This window comes from Hyla sarda, chromosome 1, assembly GCF_029499605.1.
Source record: "Hyla sarda isolate aHylSar1 chromosome 1, aHylSar1.hap1, whole genome shotgun sequence".
NCBI lineage: Eukaryota > Metazoa > Chordata > Amphibia > Anura > Hylidae > Hyla > Hyla sarda.
This window is the reverse complement of record NC_079189.1, coordinates 149,259,476-149,276,928: the sequence shown is the minus strand read 5'-3', so window position 1 is coordinate 149,276,928 and position 17,453 is coordinate 149,259,476. Positions and strand designations below refer to the sequence as shown.

Sequence of the window (17,453 nt, the reverse complement as noted above, 5' to 3'; positions counted from 1 at the left end):
TACAGGAAGGCAAACAGGAGACAAAAACTGGATTGGCCCTGAAAAGGGTTACCTAAGAAAAGTGTGTGACTGCTGATCAAACAATGCTGTCATCGTGCATAAGTAATGTTATGTGCCCCCAGCTTTTGTAGCATTAGACTATAGTTATAGTCTCCTTCTCATAGGCAATGGCTTTATTTACACCTTCCTGACTGTTCCACGATTATAGCATGTAAGGTGTGACAGTAATAACTAATTGTCTTCATAAATTCAACACTGCCTAATCAACTACTCCTTATGTGAAACATAATCCTTATGGAGACCCGTGTGCCGGGAGAGAGGAGTTCTCCACATGTTCAAAAGGAGTATGGTCGTGCAAGTGAGACTGGCTTACAAAGGGATCTCATATATAGAAAGTAAACTAGTCAAATATTAAATGTATTCTTTTATTTTTCTAACCTGTAGCTATTTTCTCATTGTAACTTCATTTTTTTTAAATATCATTATGGAGGCGACTGTTTTGCCTGAGCTGTTTTTAACAGAAATTAGAGATATGCCCAGCAATCAGATCTTCTATTCATTTCAAATAGTATAAAGTACTTTTTGTATATTAATTATTGCACTTTAGTACTGCACTTCAATTATAAATATTAGACTTTAGTTCCAAATACTGCACATTAATCAGAAAACTCTAAATATATTGCTTCATTTCTGCCATATAGATGAGGAAAAGTAAATTATTATAAAAAATCTCTTATCAGTGTCACCTGCACTAAACTAAGACAGGTAGTGTTGGTGACACTGATGACAACATTACTTACCTGGTCCCTTTCCATGCATTGGTTCTCCGGCTATCCTTTTCGGTATCTTCAGCTCCGGGCCTGACTTGGAGCATGGGCGGAGAATAGTGACTTCACCGCTGTCCGCAGGAGCTGAAGTAGTGAAATCCTGAGCATCTGTTTCAAGCAAGGACTTCTAGAAGTCTAGAGGTAAGCCTACCATATTGCAAGTCTCTGAGCTGTAGGAACTGTGGATTACTGAACAATGTAGTCTAAAGTAGAGGTCCAACTTCTTAATCATCATGTCCCATAATGGTACTAATACCCTAGAGACATAAGGGAGATGCATATATGGGGGGTAAAGTTGGAGAAGAAATCCAGGAAAGGGCAGAGGGGAGAGTGACGCACTATTTTGTGGTTAGGTTTTGATAAAAGTCTAGTACCCAGATGCAAACTGTAGCAAGATAGTAGAGATGCAAGTTGGGCAAAGCTTGATGCTTCAGTCTGGGTCTACTAGGAAGCCAGACAAAGTCTGGGGTGCATGTCCATCATTACAGCAGCAATTCTACCAGGATAGGGCAAGTAGATCTAGGGTTAAAATATCTTTAAATGGTCTACAGCAGGGAAAAAAAATGATAAAAATGATTAGGATCTGCAACTAGGTTCAATGCTAAATAGTAAATGAAGCTTGCCTGGTATTTAAGAGGAAATTGGGCCTTAATCCAAAAGTCCAGACTTGGGGGTATTCACTTTAAAATAGCCAGAATACCTAAACTCATCAAATTCCCCTTGAATGGCTTTGAAGATATGTGAAGAGGTGATATTGGTGAGGGGGCACTGTTGCCATATCCCGATATGTATGAGGAAAGGAAAGAGACCAATTTTGCTTGACCTAAGCAGAAGCTCCAGTGTATAGAGCTGTGTGTGAGAGCATTTTTGAGCCCATACACATCCTTTTAAGTGCTAGTTACGAAAAGACTAACCTGACCCTATTCAATGCCTTTTATACAGCTATAGAAATAAGAATAGTATGTAGCTTATGGTTCCAGGCAAAATGGAAGAACATCTTTATGGTGTTATCTTAGACCTCAAATAAGAGCCAGAATTATGGTGTAAATGTTCATGTCTAAATTGATTAGCAAAATTGGGCGGTAGTTACTGCAACATTCCAAATCCTTATCCGGTTTAGGAATGACAGTAATATGAGGTGTAAGTGCCTGAGGAGGGAAGAATGGGCTGTTGGCAATTGCATTAAACAAAGCCAAGAGAAAAGGAGACTAGACATTATGATAAAGCTTGCAAAAACTGGACGTGATGCTGTCTGGGCTTTTGCCAATTTCTCAGACCCGAATGCTCTTCAAGGAATGTCTATCTATCTGGGGAGAATTTGCCTCTAATATGGTAAAGGGATGCATTTAAGAGTGGTATAAAGTCTGCCTTGTATAGGCAAATTCAGGAAAAGGACATGAGAGGAGGAGCTTTTGGGGAGGAGGTATCAGGATAGTAACGTCTCACCCTAATCAGCATATTCGTTGTAACCCCCTATGAGCTTTTTCCCAAAGCAAAACAAATTCTGAACCAAGCAATTAAGTAGCTAATTCAGCGAGTCACGACCTAAGTCTTGTACCATAAGCAATAAGAATTTCACACATAGTAAGTGGTACTATATAAGAGCAAGGCGCATTGGTCGCATGAGAGGCATGGTTGGCAAAATACTGCTTGATGGAGCCAGGCTTTGCATCTGGAGGCGCAGCAGACTCCTCAGGTCTCTTCTTCTCCCCTATGGTGGTAAGAATTGGGTGCTGGATAGCAGGAGAAGGTACGGAGCAGAGCCAGGAGAAACCAAGCCCCCCAAAAAGATTTTTTAAATCAATAATTAGGACTAAAATGCTTAATATTATACATACACACTATAGAAATACACACCATATTGCTTGTGGGATAACCACTTTAAATACACAATAGAGAATACAACACTACTTAACAATTGTTAGCACAACATCGGTAAATGAACTGAAACTGTAAACTCATACTATTGTGACTATGAATAAGCCAAGCGCATTACCTTTTGTCTGGAAAGCATCCAAGATTTTATTGTTGGCACTAATACACTCCCAAGTAGAATCTGAGCCGGGTGATAAATCAACAAGGGAACAGAAATTAATGAGAGATGCTCGTATCCTGCAAACACAATCTTCAGCATTGGAATACCTGAAGACAAAGACAACGCTATTACTTATGTTAAAATGAACACTTACTACATAAATCACATTAGTTCATTAGATTAGACATAACGCAAGTCTTCCAGTGAAGTCTTACTAACTTTACAAGATGTGCAAACATTATCACCAGCTCTTTTATTACATGGTAAAATATCGCAACAATTGCATATCTTAATTTACACAACAAAAATACAAAGTCTTCAATGTTTAGGAAGGCAGGCTTGTTTTTCCATGCATTGTAGTGATATGTACATGACTATACTGTGTCCTTTATGGAGGGAAGAAACTAAGTTTAGAGTTCGTACAGTATGGACCAGCACAAGTGAAATGAGTCATGCGAGATGTTATAGCATCTCACAACACTTTCCGGATGACAGAAAAGTAGAGCACAAATATCCATGAGTAAAAACCACTCCAGATAACACATTTCTGCAAATGCAAGGCTACTGGTCTTTTCATCTGGTTATCACTGGAGCAGTATAAATGAAGCAGACTAATTTTAATGCTCTAAAGGTAGGGATTCTAAGTCACTATGGTTGACAGACTCTGATGAGACTTTATGAGATGGCATTTGACTTTATGGAAGTGAGCACGAGGCACGCATTTAGAGGAACTTTAAGCTGTCATACGGAAATGTGTTTATAAAACATTAATCAAAAATGCCTCTTTAATACAATGCATTGTCTGAAAGATGTTAGGAGGCACACACTGCAAATGGATTCTTCTCTGACTAAAGTAATTTCTCTCCAAACAGATTCTCCCAATGCTAACGCAGTATACAGCACTGACAGAGCACTCCCCGGCACATTACTACCTGCTTGGAGCACTGGGGAAATCACTAATGTACAGCCTGCCATCTTTCCATGTCACACATGACACATTCGTCTAAAATTACCCAACAGAGTTTGACACTGCAGTATAATCCATAAGCAGGTCTTTCAGCTGACATCTGACATCCATAAGGCCTTCAAGTGCTTGTTTTCTTCAAACAAGACAGTACAAGAATTCTTTTATCTTACACTGAAAAGGGACCAGAATTTCCATCTGACTTGTATCAAGGAAAGAAGGAACATTTCATGAGAACATTAAGTTACTGTCCTATTCACACATGGAGAAACCTGGAGAAGAACGTTCCTGCAGCTTTCTGAAGTGTTAATGTAATTTCCCTTGTTGTGAAAAATGCAGAGGGTAGAATGTTAACTGCTGATTGATTTTCCTAATAGTTCTACAACAGAACTAAAAATTTGCTAAGAGGAAATTATCAGTAACTCTTTTCTACAGCCCACAGAGCATATATACTCCTGAGATAGAAGTAAACCAAATGTGATTCCTGTGATCGTGCTCCTAAAGGTCAAATTCCACAGGACAGAGTGACACCTATGTGTACTACCTTCATCTAATTTTACAGCTTTTGTCATACTACAAATCCGAAAATGAACCGGGTGTATATTTACTATAGAAGCTGCCCACAACAGCCTATATATAACCTTTGCCTGATTCACTAATGGACTGTACATTCTTATTACAGCATACTCAAAAAAGTACTTGCATGTTGGAAATGATTCACCAATTGGCCTATACTATTGCCAGATCTAAAAACCCTGTGACCCTTTTTTCTGTGGGGCTAAATCAAGGACTTAGTGCATCTGCCGTATATATATATATATATATATATATATATATATATATATATATATTAGATCTGTACTTCATAAGAGGTAGTGGCCCAAGGAAAGGGGTAGCAAAAAAAAAGATTAGACTAGAAGGTCCGGAATATACTGTACAGGCGATAGGAAGAACAAGCCCCAAAAGGAAGGAGTGTGGAAGTAAAATAGAAATATTCCAGTGAGTTCTACTATTTATATGTAACGTGGCAATAAACAGTTGCAGTGTTGGTAAGGCGAGAAGGTGTAGCATACTAGGAGATGTTAAGGAGGCCCATTCCAACTCTGTGTAACAAAGAGAGAATGGGCTCATATGGATCAAATGAAGGAGGTAACCATAGAAGAATCTTTAATAAAAACTGGTTGGAAGGTGGTAAGGCCTGATACAGGTAGAGGAAATGGGGCAGGGTGTTCATTTTTGCAATGTTACACCTGCCAAACCAAGTAAACATAATGGGTGGTAGCAAATAGCAAAACTGTTAATGGCAAGGAGGTATAGCCAAAGGCGGCTTCCAATATAATCTCTTGTCATGAATATTCACTGAAATACCCTTTACATTTGTTTCCTCTTATTTCAATGTTTTTCAGCAAATTAAGTTCAGAGAGAGCAGAGACGTGTCCTACACACAACTCAAATGCCCTTGTGAACCCACCCCTAAGGGGTTAGCTTGTCTTTGAATGAGTGCATGGGGTAGAATTTGTAGGCCTTAACCAATTGCACTGACTGTTGTTCTGCAGAGTACATGTTGTATGAAGTCTTAAATAATTATGAGCTGTTATTTTGATGAATACATCACATTCAGTGGAATCCAAAGGACAGACAATCAATGAAAATACAGCAGTTAGTACTTATGAAAAGTAATTTATTGGGCACTAATGAACTTGTAATCTTAAAACTATATACATTTAAAATGATATAAACAGTAAGCAATGAGAATAGTTGTCTGATAAATCTTTCCATCAGGATTTCAGTCGTCAAGGCCTGGGGTTGTGACGCTTAGTCAGGCTCATTTAACTGCCTTCCTGTGGGTGACAATGTAACGCACTGAAATCTAAACATGTATGTCTAGAAGCACTGGTGCTTTAAAGAGTTACAAGAGGTGGGAAATGAATGTAACGTCTCCATCTACAGATGCTCCTGGATATGCCCCAGCAAAGGAGGTTAATGCCATTAACAATATCCTCTGAGCTGGCTGTTTATTCTATTCTTTTCATGTACACACGCATGTCACAGAGACATATAAACGTGCTGTCATTAAAAGTAGCAATCGGGCTTTGAGTGTCTCTCCCCATTATGCGCATTCCTTGGAAGACACAAACCAAATAAATAATTGGAGAGGTACGGCCCAGAAATGACAATTGTTATTCATGCGTCTCTTTGTTGCGAGCTGGGATTGAAAGATGTACACTTCAAGTGAAAGCATATCTCTGGGGCGAGATACTTCAGTTCAAACGTGGTAAACAACTGTTGTTTCTCTGATGCTCACTTTAGTACTGCTGGAGGCAAACTTTCTAAATATTAATAAAATCCTACTGCTAGCAGTATGTACAGATGAATAGGAGGCATCAGGAAGTAAAGCCTTTGGTGACATTTCTGGACACATCTGAGAAATGCTAGAATCAAAGGATTTATATGCTGGGTGTAAGGCTGAGGTAACAGATCCACAGCATCTCTTTTTCTTCTTTCTTTATGGGATGCAGGCTATAGAAAGTAACCTGTTCCCTTCCTATGTCTGCTGACTTGTAAACTTGTAATTTTTCTCAATAGATTTTTATTGAATTTTCCTGTCGGTATCTCTTACAGAAACACACAGTACAAGCTGCAGCTAGAACAAAGAACTGTATCAGAGGAGGATCTTATAGTTTGTTATGTATATCAAGGGTTCTATAACATAAAAGAATAAACTATCATACTGTAAGGACATTAAGCAACATACAAGTCAATGATAGACGCTTATATGAGATATCTGGACAGTTCTACCCCTTTCCATGTGTCCTATAAGTTATATAAGTATTCCTAAAGTGCCACTTCTACAAGGTAAACAAAACAACTAGAACACCCCTGGTTTTAAACAATGGGCAGGTAGTCGTCAATAAAAAACAGGTTACGGCGCAATCCACTCTCAAATGGACTAAGATTCTTCTTAATTAAGCCACATACAACGTGTTTCGAGGAAACAGTGCCTCTTCATCAGGTATAAAAGCTTGCATATACATGTCAAACAATAACCAGTATTTATGTAAGTCAAAATGGCACCAATACTACCCTGGCACACCCCCTAGGTATGCCAGGGTAGTATTAATAAAATATTATTCACAGTTTACATGGTTAAAAACACTAAGGTTACAATGTGACCTATATATTGAAAGTTATTCAGTGAGGTACATAAAAAAAACAAAGCCCGATGTCTCACTGTTAATCACTGCAACAGTGAATATAGGTCAAGCAGACATAAAATGCAATTTGGATCATCAGATAGAATGTCTGGAATTATTTGGAGGGTATAATAATGTATAGGGAAATAGGGCAATGCATCAGGCAGGTAAGTGAAAGTAAATGAATTGTGGTGCTGATGAACTGCTGGAGGATGAAACAAAAAAACTATAAACATGATTTTGTAACATGAGTGGCTGCTACTGGGCCTGGGCTATTGGAATATAATAATATCAAAACCAAGAATATATGTTTGTATAAGGATACATGATTGCAATCTGACTATATGCTGGCAGGATCGTACAAGAATACATGGGGATGTATTATAGAGAGAAAAAAAAATGAATAAATGTACCTCTGGCTAATATAGAAATCTGAGGTTACTTGATCATAATTCAGTTAAATAACCTAATGGCATACACTCCAGTATGGTTATAGATGGAAAATGTATTGTTAGGTTGTGGAATAAAGAGGTAGTTCAAATAGTATGGAGGCGTGTCCAGAAGATGTACATTTTTGAATATTAGGGGCAGATTATATATGAATTCCTGAAAGGACAGTTTTGGACAGAGATATGGTGGTGGACTCTGTTCTTATTCTTCCTGACACGCTTTTTAGCGGATTAAGTCCATTCCTTCATTCAAACCGGATTCTTTATTTTGAATGATTCTCCTGTATTTTTACTTACAAATGTTTTGTGCCATTCTTAATGTTTTTGACACATTTGCAAGTGTTACTGTTACATCTGTAGGTTCCTGGGATTTCTTCTGTTTTCTTGGCATTGGGTAATGGTTCGTCTTTCAGCCTGCTGGGGGAAAGTTTACCTTTTTAACATCTTGGCTCTCCGAAAGGACATCTAAGGTTTTTTCGGGATGTGTTCCCTTAAAATGGGATCCTGTAAAAGGATGGCCCAAAGTTTCTCCAGGATTTGTCTTACAGTATTGTGTCTTGTGGAGTATGTTGAGATAAAATTATGTTTGTAATCTGATGGTGATATATTTTTAGAATCTGTTGTTTGATTCTGTTCAGTTCTCTTGGGAGGTTTGTTTTCCTCACCACCAGCAACATCAGGACCAGCCAGGGCTCGTTGGTGTGCTATCTTCATGATCTTCTTAGGCTAACCCTTCTCCGTAAGCCTTGTGGATAGGATATGACTCCGTTTTATGTAGTCCTTCATTTTAGTACAGTTTCTTCGCAGACCATGGAATTGTTCGTATGGAATATAGGAATTCCTCTTTTGTTCCTTGCCATATAAAAAATAAATAATCAATATACCTTTTGTATAGTTTTATTTTGTCAGTCCATTGATGGTTTTTATATATTTGTATTGTGCCTGGGGATGAATAAACTTCACCTGGATTGATCAACTGCTGTGTGCTGCCGTCTTTTCCTATGTTCTTGTTCTTGTTCATATGCGCCCATATACAAGTTTGCAAATGCAGATGCAAAGCGCGTGCCCATTGCGGTCCCTCGTGTTTGTAAGTATATTTTATTCCCAAATGTGAAATGGTTATGATGATGAATGAAGTCAATACAATCAAAAATGAACTCTTTTTGAATGACGGGCATGGAAGAGTCTTTCTCCAGAACTTGTTTGATTACATCAAGACCTTGTTTATGGGGAATGTTAGAGTAAAGCGTTGAGATGTCAAGTATTGCACAAAAGTAGTCCGACTGCCAGCTGTGATTCTTTAACATTTCTATTAAAGTTTGGGTATCCTTGAGGTAGGAGTCCAGTTCTATTACGTACTTTTGTAATAGAATATCAATGTATTTGGACACATTACTTGTAATAGAATTTATCCCAGATATAATGGGTCGTCCGGGTGGGTTTTTAGTACACTTATATACCTTGGGAAGGTGGTAAAACAAAGCAGTTTTCTGATTCTCCTGTTTTTAAACAGTCCGGGTAAACTCTATCTAAAAACAACTACCATAAATGCTAAGGTCCCCTTTTTTCTCAATCCCCCAGCTTAAGTTGATGAACTTTATTTCTATGTGTGATATATCAGGCCTGAGTTGTGGTCAAAAGTCAAAGCTTGATGTGAAGGACAGAATGGCACTTTTGTTAAATTGTAGCCACAATGTCACTGAAATTCCTCAAATAAAACAGTTGAAAAAAAAAAAAAAAAAAAGGGGACAAGGGGTCTGGAACAGAATGACAGGGAATGGGGTCACGATACTCCGGCCCGTGGACTTCAAGCTGCACACTCTGAGCCTCCAGTGCTGCGGAGAGCTCACAAAGGTGGGTGCTAAATGACAGATTGTGGGGATCCCCATCGGCGGGCCCCCCTTATCAGACATCTTATCCCCTATCCTTTGGATAAAGGATAAGATGTATTAGGGCCGGAGTACCCCTTTAACCCCTTAACGACGCAGGACGTAAATGTACGTCCTGGTGAGCAGGTACTTAACACACCAGGACGTACATTTACGTCCTATGCATAACCGCGAGATTTGGAGCGATGCTTGCGTCATGCGCGGCAGGTCCCACCTGCTGATAGCAGCCAGGGACCCGCCCGTAATGGCAGACATCCGCGATTGCTCCTCAGATTAACCCCTCAGATGCCGTGATCAATACAGATCACGGCATCTGCAGTATTGCGGTCATTAAAATGGATGATCGGATCTCCCGCAGCGATCCGGTCATCCAGAACAGCAGTCGGAGGTCCCCTCACCTGCCTCTGCTGCCTTTCACAGGTCTTCTGCTCTGGTCTGCGATCGAGCAGAAGATGACCGATAATACTGATCAGTGCTATGTCCTATGCATAGCACTGAACAGTATTCGCAATCGAATGATTGCTATAAATAGTCCCCTATGGGGACTATTAAATTGTAAAAAAAAAAAAAAAAAATGGAAAAATACTTTTTAAAAACCCCCTCCCCCAATTAAAAACATAAATTGTCCCATTTTCCCTATTTCACCCCCAAAAAGTGTAAAAAATAAATAAATTTATATACATATTTTGTATCGCCGCGTGCGTAAATATCCCAACTATTAAAGTAAAATGTTAATGATACCGTACGGTGAATGGCGTAAAAAAAAAAAAATCCAAAAGAGCTGCTTTTTTTAGCTGCTACATTTTATTCCAACATTTTTTTATAAAAAAAATATTAAAAGTTTTATATAAGCAAATATGGTATCAATAAAAAGTACAGATCACTGTGCAAAAAATGAGCCCTCATACCGCCGCTTATACGGAAAAATGAAAAAGTTATAGGTCTTCAAAATTTTAAACGTACTAATTTGGTTAAACAGTTTGCGATTTTTTTTTTAAGTGCAACAGTAACAGAAAAGTATGTTATCATGGGTATCATTTTAATCGTATTGACCAAAATAATAAAGAACACATGTCATTTTTACCGTAAATTGTATGGCGTGAAAACGGAACCTTCCAAAATTTGCTAAATTGCGGTTTTCTTCTTAATTTCCCCACACAGATAGTATTTTTTTTGTTGCGCCATACATTTTATGGTAAAGTGAGTGATGGCATTACAACGGACAACTGGTTGTGCAAAAAACAAGCCCTCATACTAGTCTGTGGATGAAAATATAAAAGTTATGATTTTTTTAAGGCGAGGAGGAAAAAACGTAAAAGGTAAAAATAAAATTGTCTAAGTCCTTAAAGGGGTATTCCAGGATTTTTTTTTATTTGACTATGCTACATGGGCTGTAAAGTTAGTGTAGTTCATAATATAGTGTCTGTACCTGTGTGTGACGGTTTTCCCACAATTCTTCTGTGATTTTCCCCCCAACATTTATTTCTAACAGCATACAAAATTACTGTTGTCTCGGATTTTTCCCAATGCGGCCGAGACCTGACCGAGACCTGACTCACTAGTCAGCTGATGACAGGGAGCCTGTCTGCTTCAATGGGTGGAGGGATCAATCTGCAACTAATGCAACAGCTGTAGGCACCCTGATTGAAAACCACAGGTCTTTTGTTTCAATGGGTGGGGTGGCTGATGTGTGCGGGGAGGAAAATGGAATGGTGGGATTTGTAGTAAAAAAAATAAACATAAGTCAAACAGGAAATACAAGTTCACAAAAAGCTAGCCACAGTGTTATGGTAATCTCACAACATAGCCATTTAGCCCCAAGACAAGCACAGATCCTTCCTAAGCATGTCCATTACTGTCTGCCAGGTACGTACTAAAATCACCTTATGGTGGATAACCCCTTTAAGGCCGCTTAAGGGGTTAATTGCCCCACACAAAAAATATTTTTTGTTTCGCCGTACATTATATGATAAAGTGAATTATGACATTGTAAAGTAGAATTTTTGGAGCAAAGTAAGCCCTCATATGGTTCTGTAGCTGAAAATATACAGTCATGGCCGTAAATGTTGGCACCTCTGAAATTTTTCTAGAAAATGAAGTATTTCTCACAGAAAAGGATTGCAGTAACCCATGTTTTGCTATACATATTATTCCCTTTGTGTGTATTGGAACTAAACCAAAAAAGGGAGGAAAAAAGGCAAATTGGTCGTAATGTCACGCCAAACTCCAAAAATGGTCTGGACAAAATTATTTGCACCCTTTCAAAATTGTGGATTAATAAGATTGTTTCAAGCATGTGATGCTCCTTTAAACTCACCTGGGGCAAGTAACTGCTGTGGGCAATATAAAAAAAATCCCACCTAAAAGCAGATAAAAAGGAGAGAAGTTCACTTAGTCTTTGCATTGTTTGTCTGTGTGTGCCACATTAAGCATGAACAATAGAAAGAGGAGAAGAGAACTGTCTGAGAACCAAAATTGTGGAAAAATATCAACAATCTCAAGGTTACAAGTCCATCTCCAGAGAGCTAGATTTGCCTTTGTCCACAGTGCGCAACATTATCAAGAAGTTTGCAACCCATGGCACTGTAGCTAATCTTCCTGGGCGTGGATGGAAGAGAAAAATTGATGAAAGATGTCAACACAGCATAGTCCGGATGTGGATAAGCAGCCCCAAACATGTTTCACAGATATTCAAGTTGTCCTGCAGGCTCAGGGAGCATCAGTGTCAGCGCGAACTATCCATCGACATTTAAATGAAATGAAACGCTATGTTAGGAGACCCAGGAGGACCCCACTGCTGACACAGAGACATAAAAAAGCAAGACTACATTTTGCCAAAATGAACTTGAGTAAGCCAAAATCCTTCTGAGAAAATGTCTTGTGGACAGATGAGACCAAGATAGAACTTTTTGGTAAAGCACATCATTCTACTGTATACCAGAAACAGAATGAGGCCTACAAATAAAAGAACACCGTAACCTACAGAGAAATATGGTGGAGGTTCAAGGATGTTTTGGGGTTGTTTTGCTGCATCTGGCACTGGGTGTCTTGAATGTGTGCAAGGCATCATGAAATCTGAGGATTACCAACAGATTTTGGGTCGCACTGTACAGCCCAGTGTCAGAAAGTTAGGTTTGCGTCCGAGATCTTGGGTCTTCCAGCAGGACAATGTCCCTAAACATACGCCAAAAAGCCCCCAGAAATGGATGGCAACAAAGCGCTGGAGAGTTCTGAAGTGGCCAGCAATGAGTCCAGATCTAAATCCCATTGAATACCTGTGGAGAGATCTTAAAACTGTTGTTGGGAAAAGGTGCCCTTCCAATAAGAGAGACCTGGAGCAGTTTGCAAAGGAAGAGTGGTCCAACATTCCGGCTGAGAGGTGTAAGAAGCTTATTGATGTTTGTAGGAAACAATTGATTTCAGTTATTTTTTCCAAAGGGTGTGCAACCAAATATTAAGTTAAGGGTGCCAATCATTTTTTCCAGCCCATTTTTGGAGTTTGGTGTGACATTATGTCCAATTTGCTTTTTTTCTTCCTTTTTTGATTTAGTTCCAAAACACACAAAGGGAACAAACATTTGTATAGCAAAACATGTGTTACTGCAATCATTTTCTGTGAGAAATACTTCTTTTTCTTGAAAAAATTTAGGGGTGCCAACATTTACGGCCATGACTGTATAAGTTATTTCTCTTAAAAGATGAAGAAAAAACAAAAAAGGCAGGGCCAAAACCCGCTGTGACCCTAAACCCTTAACGACGAAGGACGTATATTTACGTCCTCCGCCGGCTCCCGCGATGTGCCGCGGGGTCACACAGTCATATCGGGTCGGTTCCGGCGGCTATCAACGGACGGGACCCGCGGCTAATACAGGACATCACCGGTGATGCCCTGTATTAACCCTTCAGATGCGGCGATCAAAGCTGACCGCCGCGTCTGAAGTGAAAGTGAAAGTATCCCGGCTGCTCAGTCGGGCTGTTCGGGACCACCGCGGTGAAATCGCGGCTTCCTGAACAGCTTACAGGACACCGGGAGGGCCCTTATCTGCCTCCTCGGTGTCCAATCGGCGAAAGACTGCTCCGTGCCTGAGATCCAGGCAGGAGCAGTCAAGCGCCGATAACACTGATCACAGGCGTGTTTATACATGCCAGTGATCAGCATAAGAGATCAGTGTGTGCAGTGTTAAAAAAACACTGCAAAAAAAAAAGTTAAAAAAAAGTATTAATTAAAGATCATTTAACCCCTTCCCTAATAACAGTTTGAATCACCCCCTTTTTACCATAAAAAAAATAAAACCGTGTAAATAAAAATAAACTTATGTGGTATCGCCGTGTGCGTAAATGTTCGAACTATAAAAATATATAGTTAATTAAACTGCACGGTCAATGGCGTACACGTAAAAAAATTCCAAAGTCCAAAAAAGCTTATTTTTGGTCACTTTTTATACCATTAAAAAATGAATAAAAAGTGATCAAAAAGTCCGATCAAAACAAAAATCGTACCGATAAAAACTTCAGATCACGGCGCAAAAAATTATCCCTCATACCGCCCTGTACGTGGAAAAATAAAGTTATAGGGGTCAGAAGAGGATAATTTTAAACGTATACATTTTCCTGCATGTAGTTATGACTTTTTCCAGAGGTACGACAAAATCAAACCTATATAAGTAGGGTATCATTTTAATCGTATGGACCTACAGAATAATGATAAGGTGTCATCTTTACCGAAATATGCACTGCGTAGAAACGGAAGCCCCCAAAATTTACAAAATTGTGTTTTTTCTTCGATTCTGTCGCACAATGATTTTTTTTTCCGTTTCGCCGTGGATTTTTGGGTAAAATGACTAATGTCACTGGAAAGTAGAATTGGTGATGCAAAAAATAAGCCATAATATGGATTTTTAGGTGGAAAATTGAAAGGGTTATCATTTTTAAAAGGTAAGGAAGAAAAAGCGAAAATGCAAAAACTGAAAAACCCTGAGTCCTTAAGGGGTTAAAAGTGTCATATCTGTAAGACTGCTATTTTGCATCCCTCTCTCTCTCTGCCAACATTAAACTTTTATTCAACTGGCTAACCTGGTACCAAACCAAGTACTAGAAGTTGATCCTGAGTAAGCACTTTTATATCCTAGATATTGTCTAATATATTACTAAATGGAACTGACGCCATGCAGAAAGACACTGATATGGTCTTCATTTTAGAGCATGAACTACACGGTATATAACATACCTTTCTGCTAAATAACTGTGATGAATATCTAGCATGTTTTTATTTCAAATACAATGACAATACATTACATTTCCAATGATTTACATAGGTAAATCAGCAGCTAAGACTGCGTTACAGAGTGAATTTTGTGTTTCTGAAGCATTGAAGTGATAGTACACGACTTTCTCAAGGCATTCTCGATCATCCTGAATGAACTCCAAACGGCTTCCTGCCGGGTATTCCAGCAGGATTACAAGAAGCTATAGCTCAATGTCATTTTCAATGTGGAGCTTCATAATTAAAGGTCAAATAGTCACTTCATCCGCAATCAATCAATAGCAGAAAAGTACTAATATCAAGCGCTAATCAATCAATGGCAAAGATACTAATAAAAGAGATGAATCAAGTGAGTGGGTGCATGCTTACATCTACTGCTCTCTGCCTGCTACACAAACAAGTAGATAAAAGACTCATTTAGATATTGATGCGAATGGTGTTAAGTGAGCCCAAAATTGTCTACCCTGCCTAGCTGGGTGGCACTATGACAAATCCACCTGGGATGCATTATTGGTTTTCTAAGCTTATCCCTGGTTGACCTGTGTTCAATCTTAAATTTTTATGAAGTCATTTATGAGATTTCCATGTGTGATTCCCTTTTAAAGGGGTATTCCAGGCAAAAACTTTTTTTTTTATATATATATCTCAACTGGCTCCGGAAAGTTAAACAGATTTGTAAATTACTTCTATTAAAAAATCTTAATCCTTCCAATAGTTATTAGCTTCTGAAGTTTTCTGTGTGACTGCTGTCACGTCACGGGAGCTGTGCATAATGGGAGAATATCCCTTGCATGATGGGAGAATATCCCCATAGGAGTTGCACAGCTCCTGGGACGGGAGTCATCAGAAAGCAGTTAGACAGAAAACAGCAACTCAACTTCAGAAGCTAATAACTATTGGAAGGATTAAGATTTTTTAATAGAAGTAATTTACAAATCTGTTTAACTTTCCGGAGCCAGTTGATATATATATATATATAAAAAATGTTTTTGCCTGGAATACCCCTTTAACTTTATGTCATATAGTGGTGATAAGTAATACTAATAAAGGGCCCTGTCTGTATTTTTAACATTACTAATCAGTAACAATCAGACCTATAAGGGGTTCACATACAATATATTATCTGTATCCTGATCAGTATTTGTTTACTTAAGTTACTGCAACTAAAGCAAATTATTGAAAAGTCTACATTTACAGGGGAAATTTATGAAGATCGAGCTGGTATTTTTCTATAGTTAACACTCTTATAGAAGATCATATGAACAGCACAAAAGCCATTTTTGAGCAAAAAGATTTTTACATATATTATTGGCATACAGTTATAACAGATTATCCTGCAATGTTTTGTGGTTTATAGCCTTTTTTTTTTTTTCCAAAATGCAGCATGCTCTTGTTATGAAGTTTTCCTGATATTTTTCAAATAGACTTCTTCGTAGGATTTAAATAACACCTGAATAAAGCATGTTTAAAGTGTTGCAAAAAAAAAAATTAAAAAAAAACGCTACCAAAACTAGTAAATGGAATTGATATTTTTCTATTTTCGTTTTTTTTTTCTTAGAGATTGAACACATTCCATGTACACAAACACATTTAAAGGGGTACTCCGGTGGAATTTTTTATTTTTTTTTTAAATCAACTGGTGCCAGAAAATTAAACAGATTTGTAAATTACTTCTATTAAAAAATCTTAATCCTTCCAGTACTTTTTAGGGGCTGTATACTAAAGAGAAATCCAAAAAGAAATGCATTTCCTCTGATGTCATGACCACAGTGCTCTCTGCTGACCTCTGCTGTCCATTTTAGGAACTGAAAATCCCCATAGCAAACATGAGCTGTTCTGGACAGTTCCTAAAATGGACAGTAGAGGTCAGCAGAGGGCACTGTGGTCATGACATCAGAGGAAATTCATTTCTTTTTTGGATTTCTCTTTAGTATACAGCCTCAAAAAAGTACTGGAAGGATTAAGATTTTTTTTATAGAAGTGATTTACAAATCTGTTTAACTTTCTGGCACCAGTTGATTTAAAAAAAAAAAAAAAAAAGTTTTCCACGGGAGTACCCCTTTAAAGTGTTGCTGTCCTTAACCCCTTAAGGTCCACTACAAATAGGCCTGTACGCCCCTTAAAGACCAGGCCTGTTTTTTCAAATCGGGGATGTCTAACTTTATTAGAGAATAACTCTGGCAACGTTTTGCCAATCAAGATAATTCTGACATTGTTTTTATTTGTCAAAAGTTGTACTTCATGTACATGGTAAAAGTAAGCAAATATAATTTGTAGTTTTTTTTTTACAATGCAAAAAACCATAAAATAAAAATACAATTTTTTTTTTGCTATTTTAACACTAATAGGTTGCATATATTTATACTTATGAAACTTATACTTTCAGATGTCTACTTAATTTTGACAGCATTTTTTTTTTTTTATTAACATTTTAAAATGAATTAGAAGCCTAACATTTTCACTTGAAATTTTCAAAATTTGGGAAATTGGAAAAGAACAACTATTTTTCATGTGCTAAGCAAGGTTTGCAGAAACTTAGAGGTGGTAGAACATAGGACCCCCCCCCCCCCCCTCCCCAAATGAACCCATTTTAAAAACTAGACCTCTTGAGGTATTCCAAAGGTTTTTTTGGCAGGAATTATTACAAAGTCAGTGTTAAAAATTCTAAATTAGCTTTTTTTCCACAAATGCTTTATTTTTATAATTTTGTACATTGCTTCTGATAATGAAAGAAATGCACCCTATATTTTATTGAGCTGCTTTGGAGTTTGGAAATACCCCCGCTTAGGCCATATTTGGTTCTTTGGCCACAAGGCAGGACCCAGAAGGAGA

The 17,453-nt window shown here is 38.1% G+C and overlaps 1 protein-coding gene across 2 annotated transcripts in view; it reads right to left on the bottom strand.

The window, feature by feature from the left end:
• SLC10A7 (solute carrier family 10 member 7) overlaps positions 1 to 17,453 on the bottom strand; it is a 222,689-nt gene that overhangs the window by 5,172 nt on the left and 200,064 nt on the right. For both annotated transcript variants that reach the window (XM_056562846.1, XM_056562845.1), the window contains exon 11: positions 2,824 to 2,969. In XM_056562846.1, the coding sequence (XP_056418821.1) occupies positions 2,824 to 2,969 (146 nt within the window). The remainder of the gene's footprint in view (positions 1 to 2,823; positions 2,970 to 17,453) is intronic.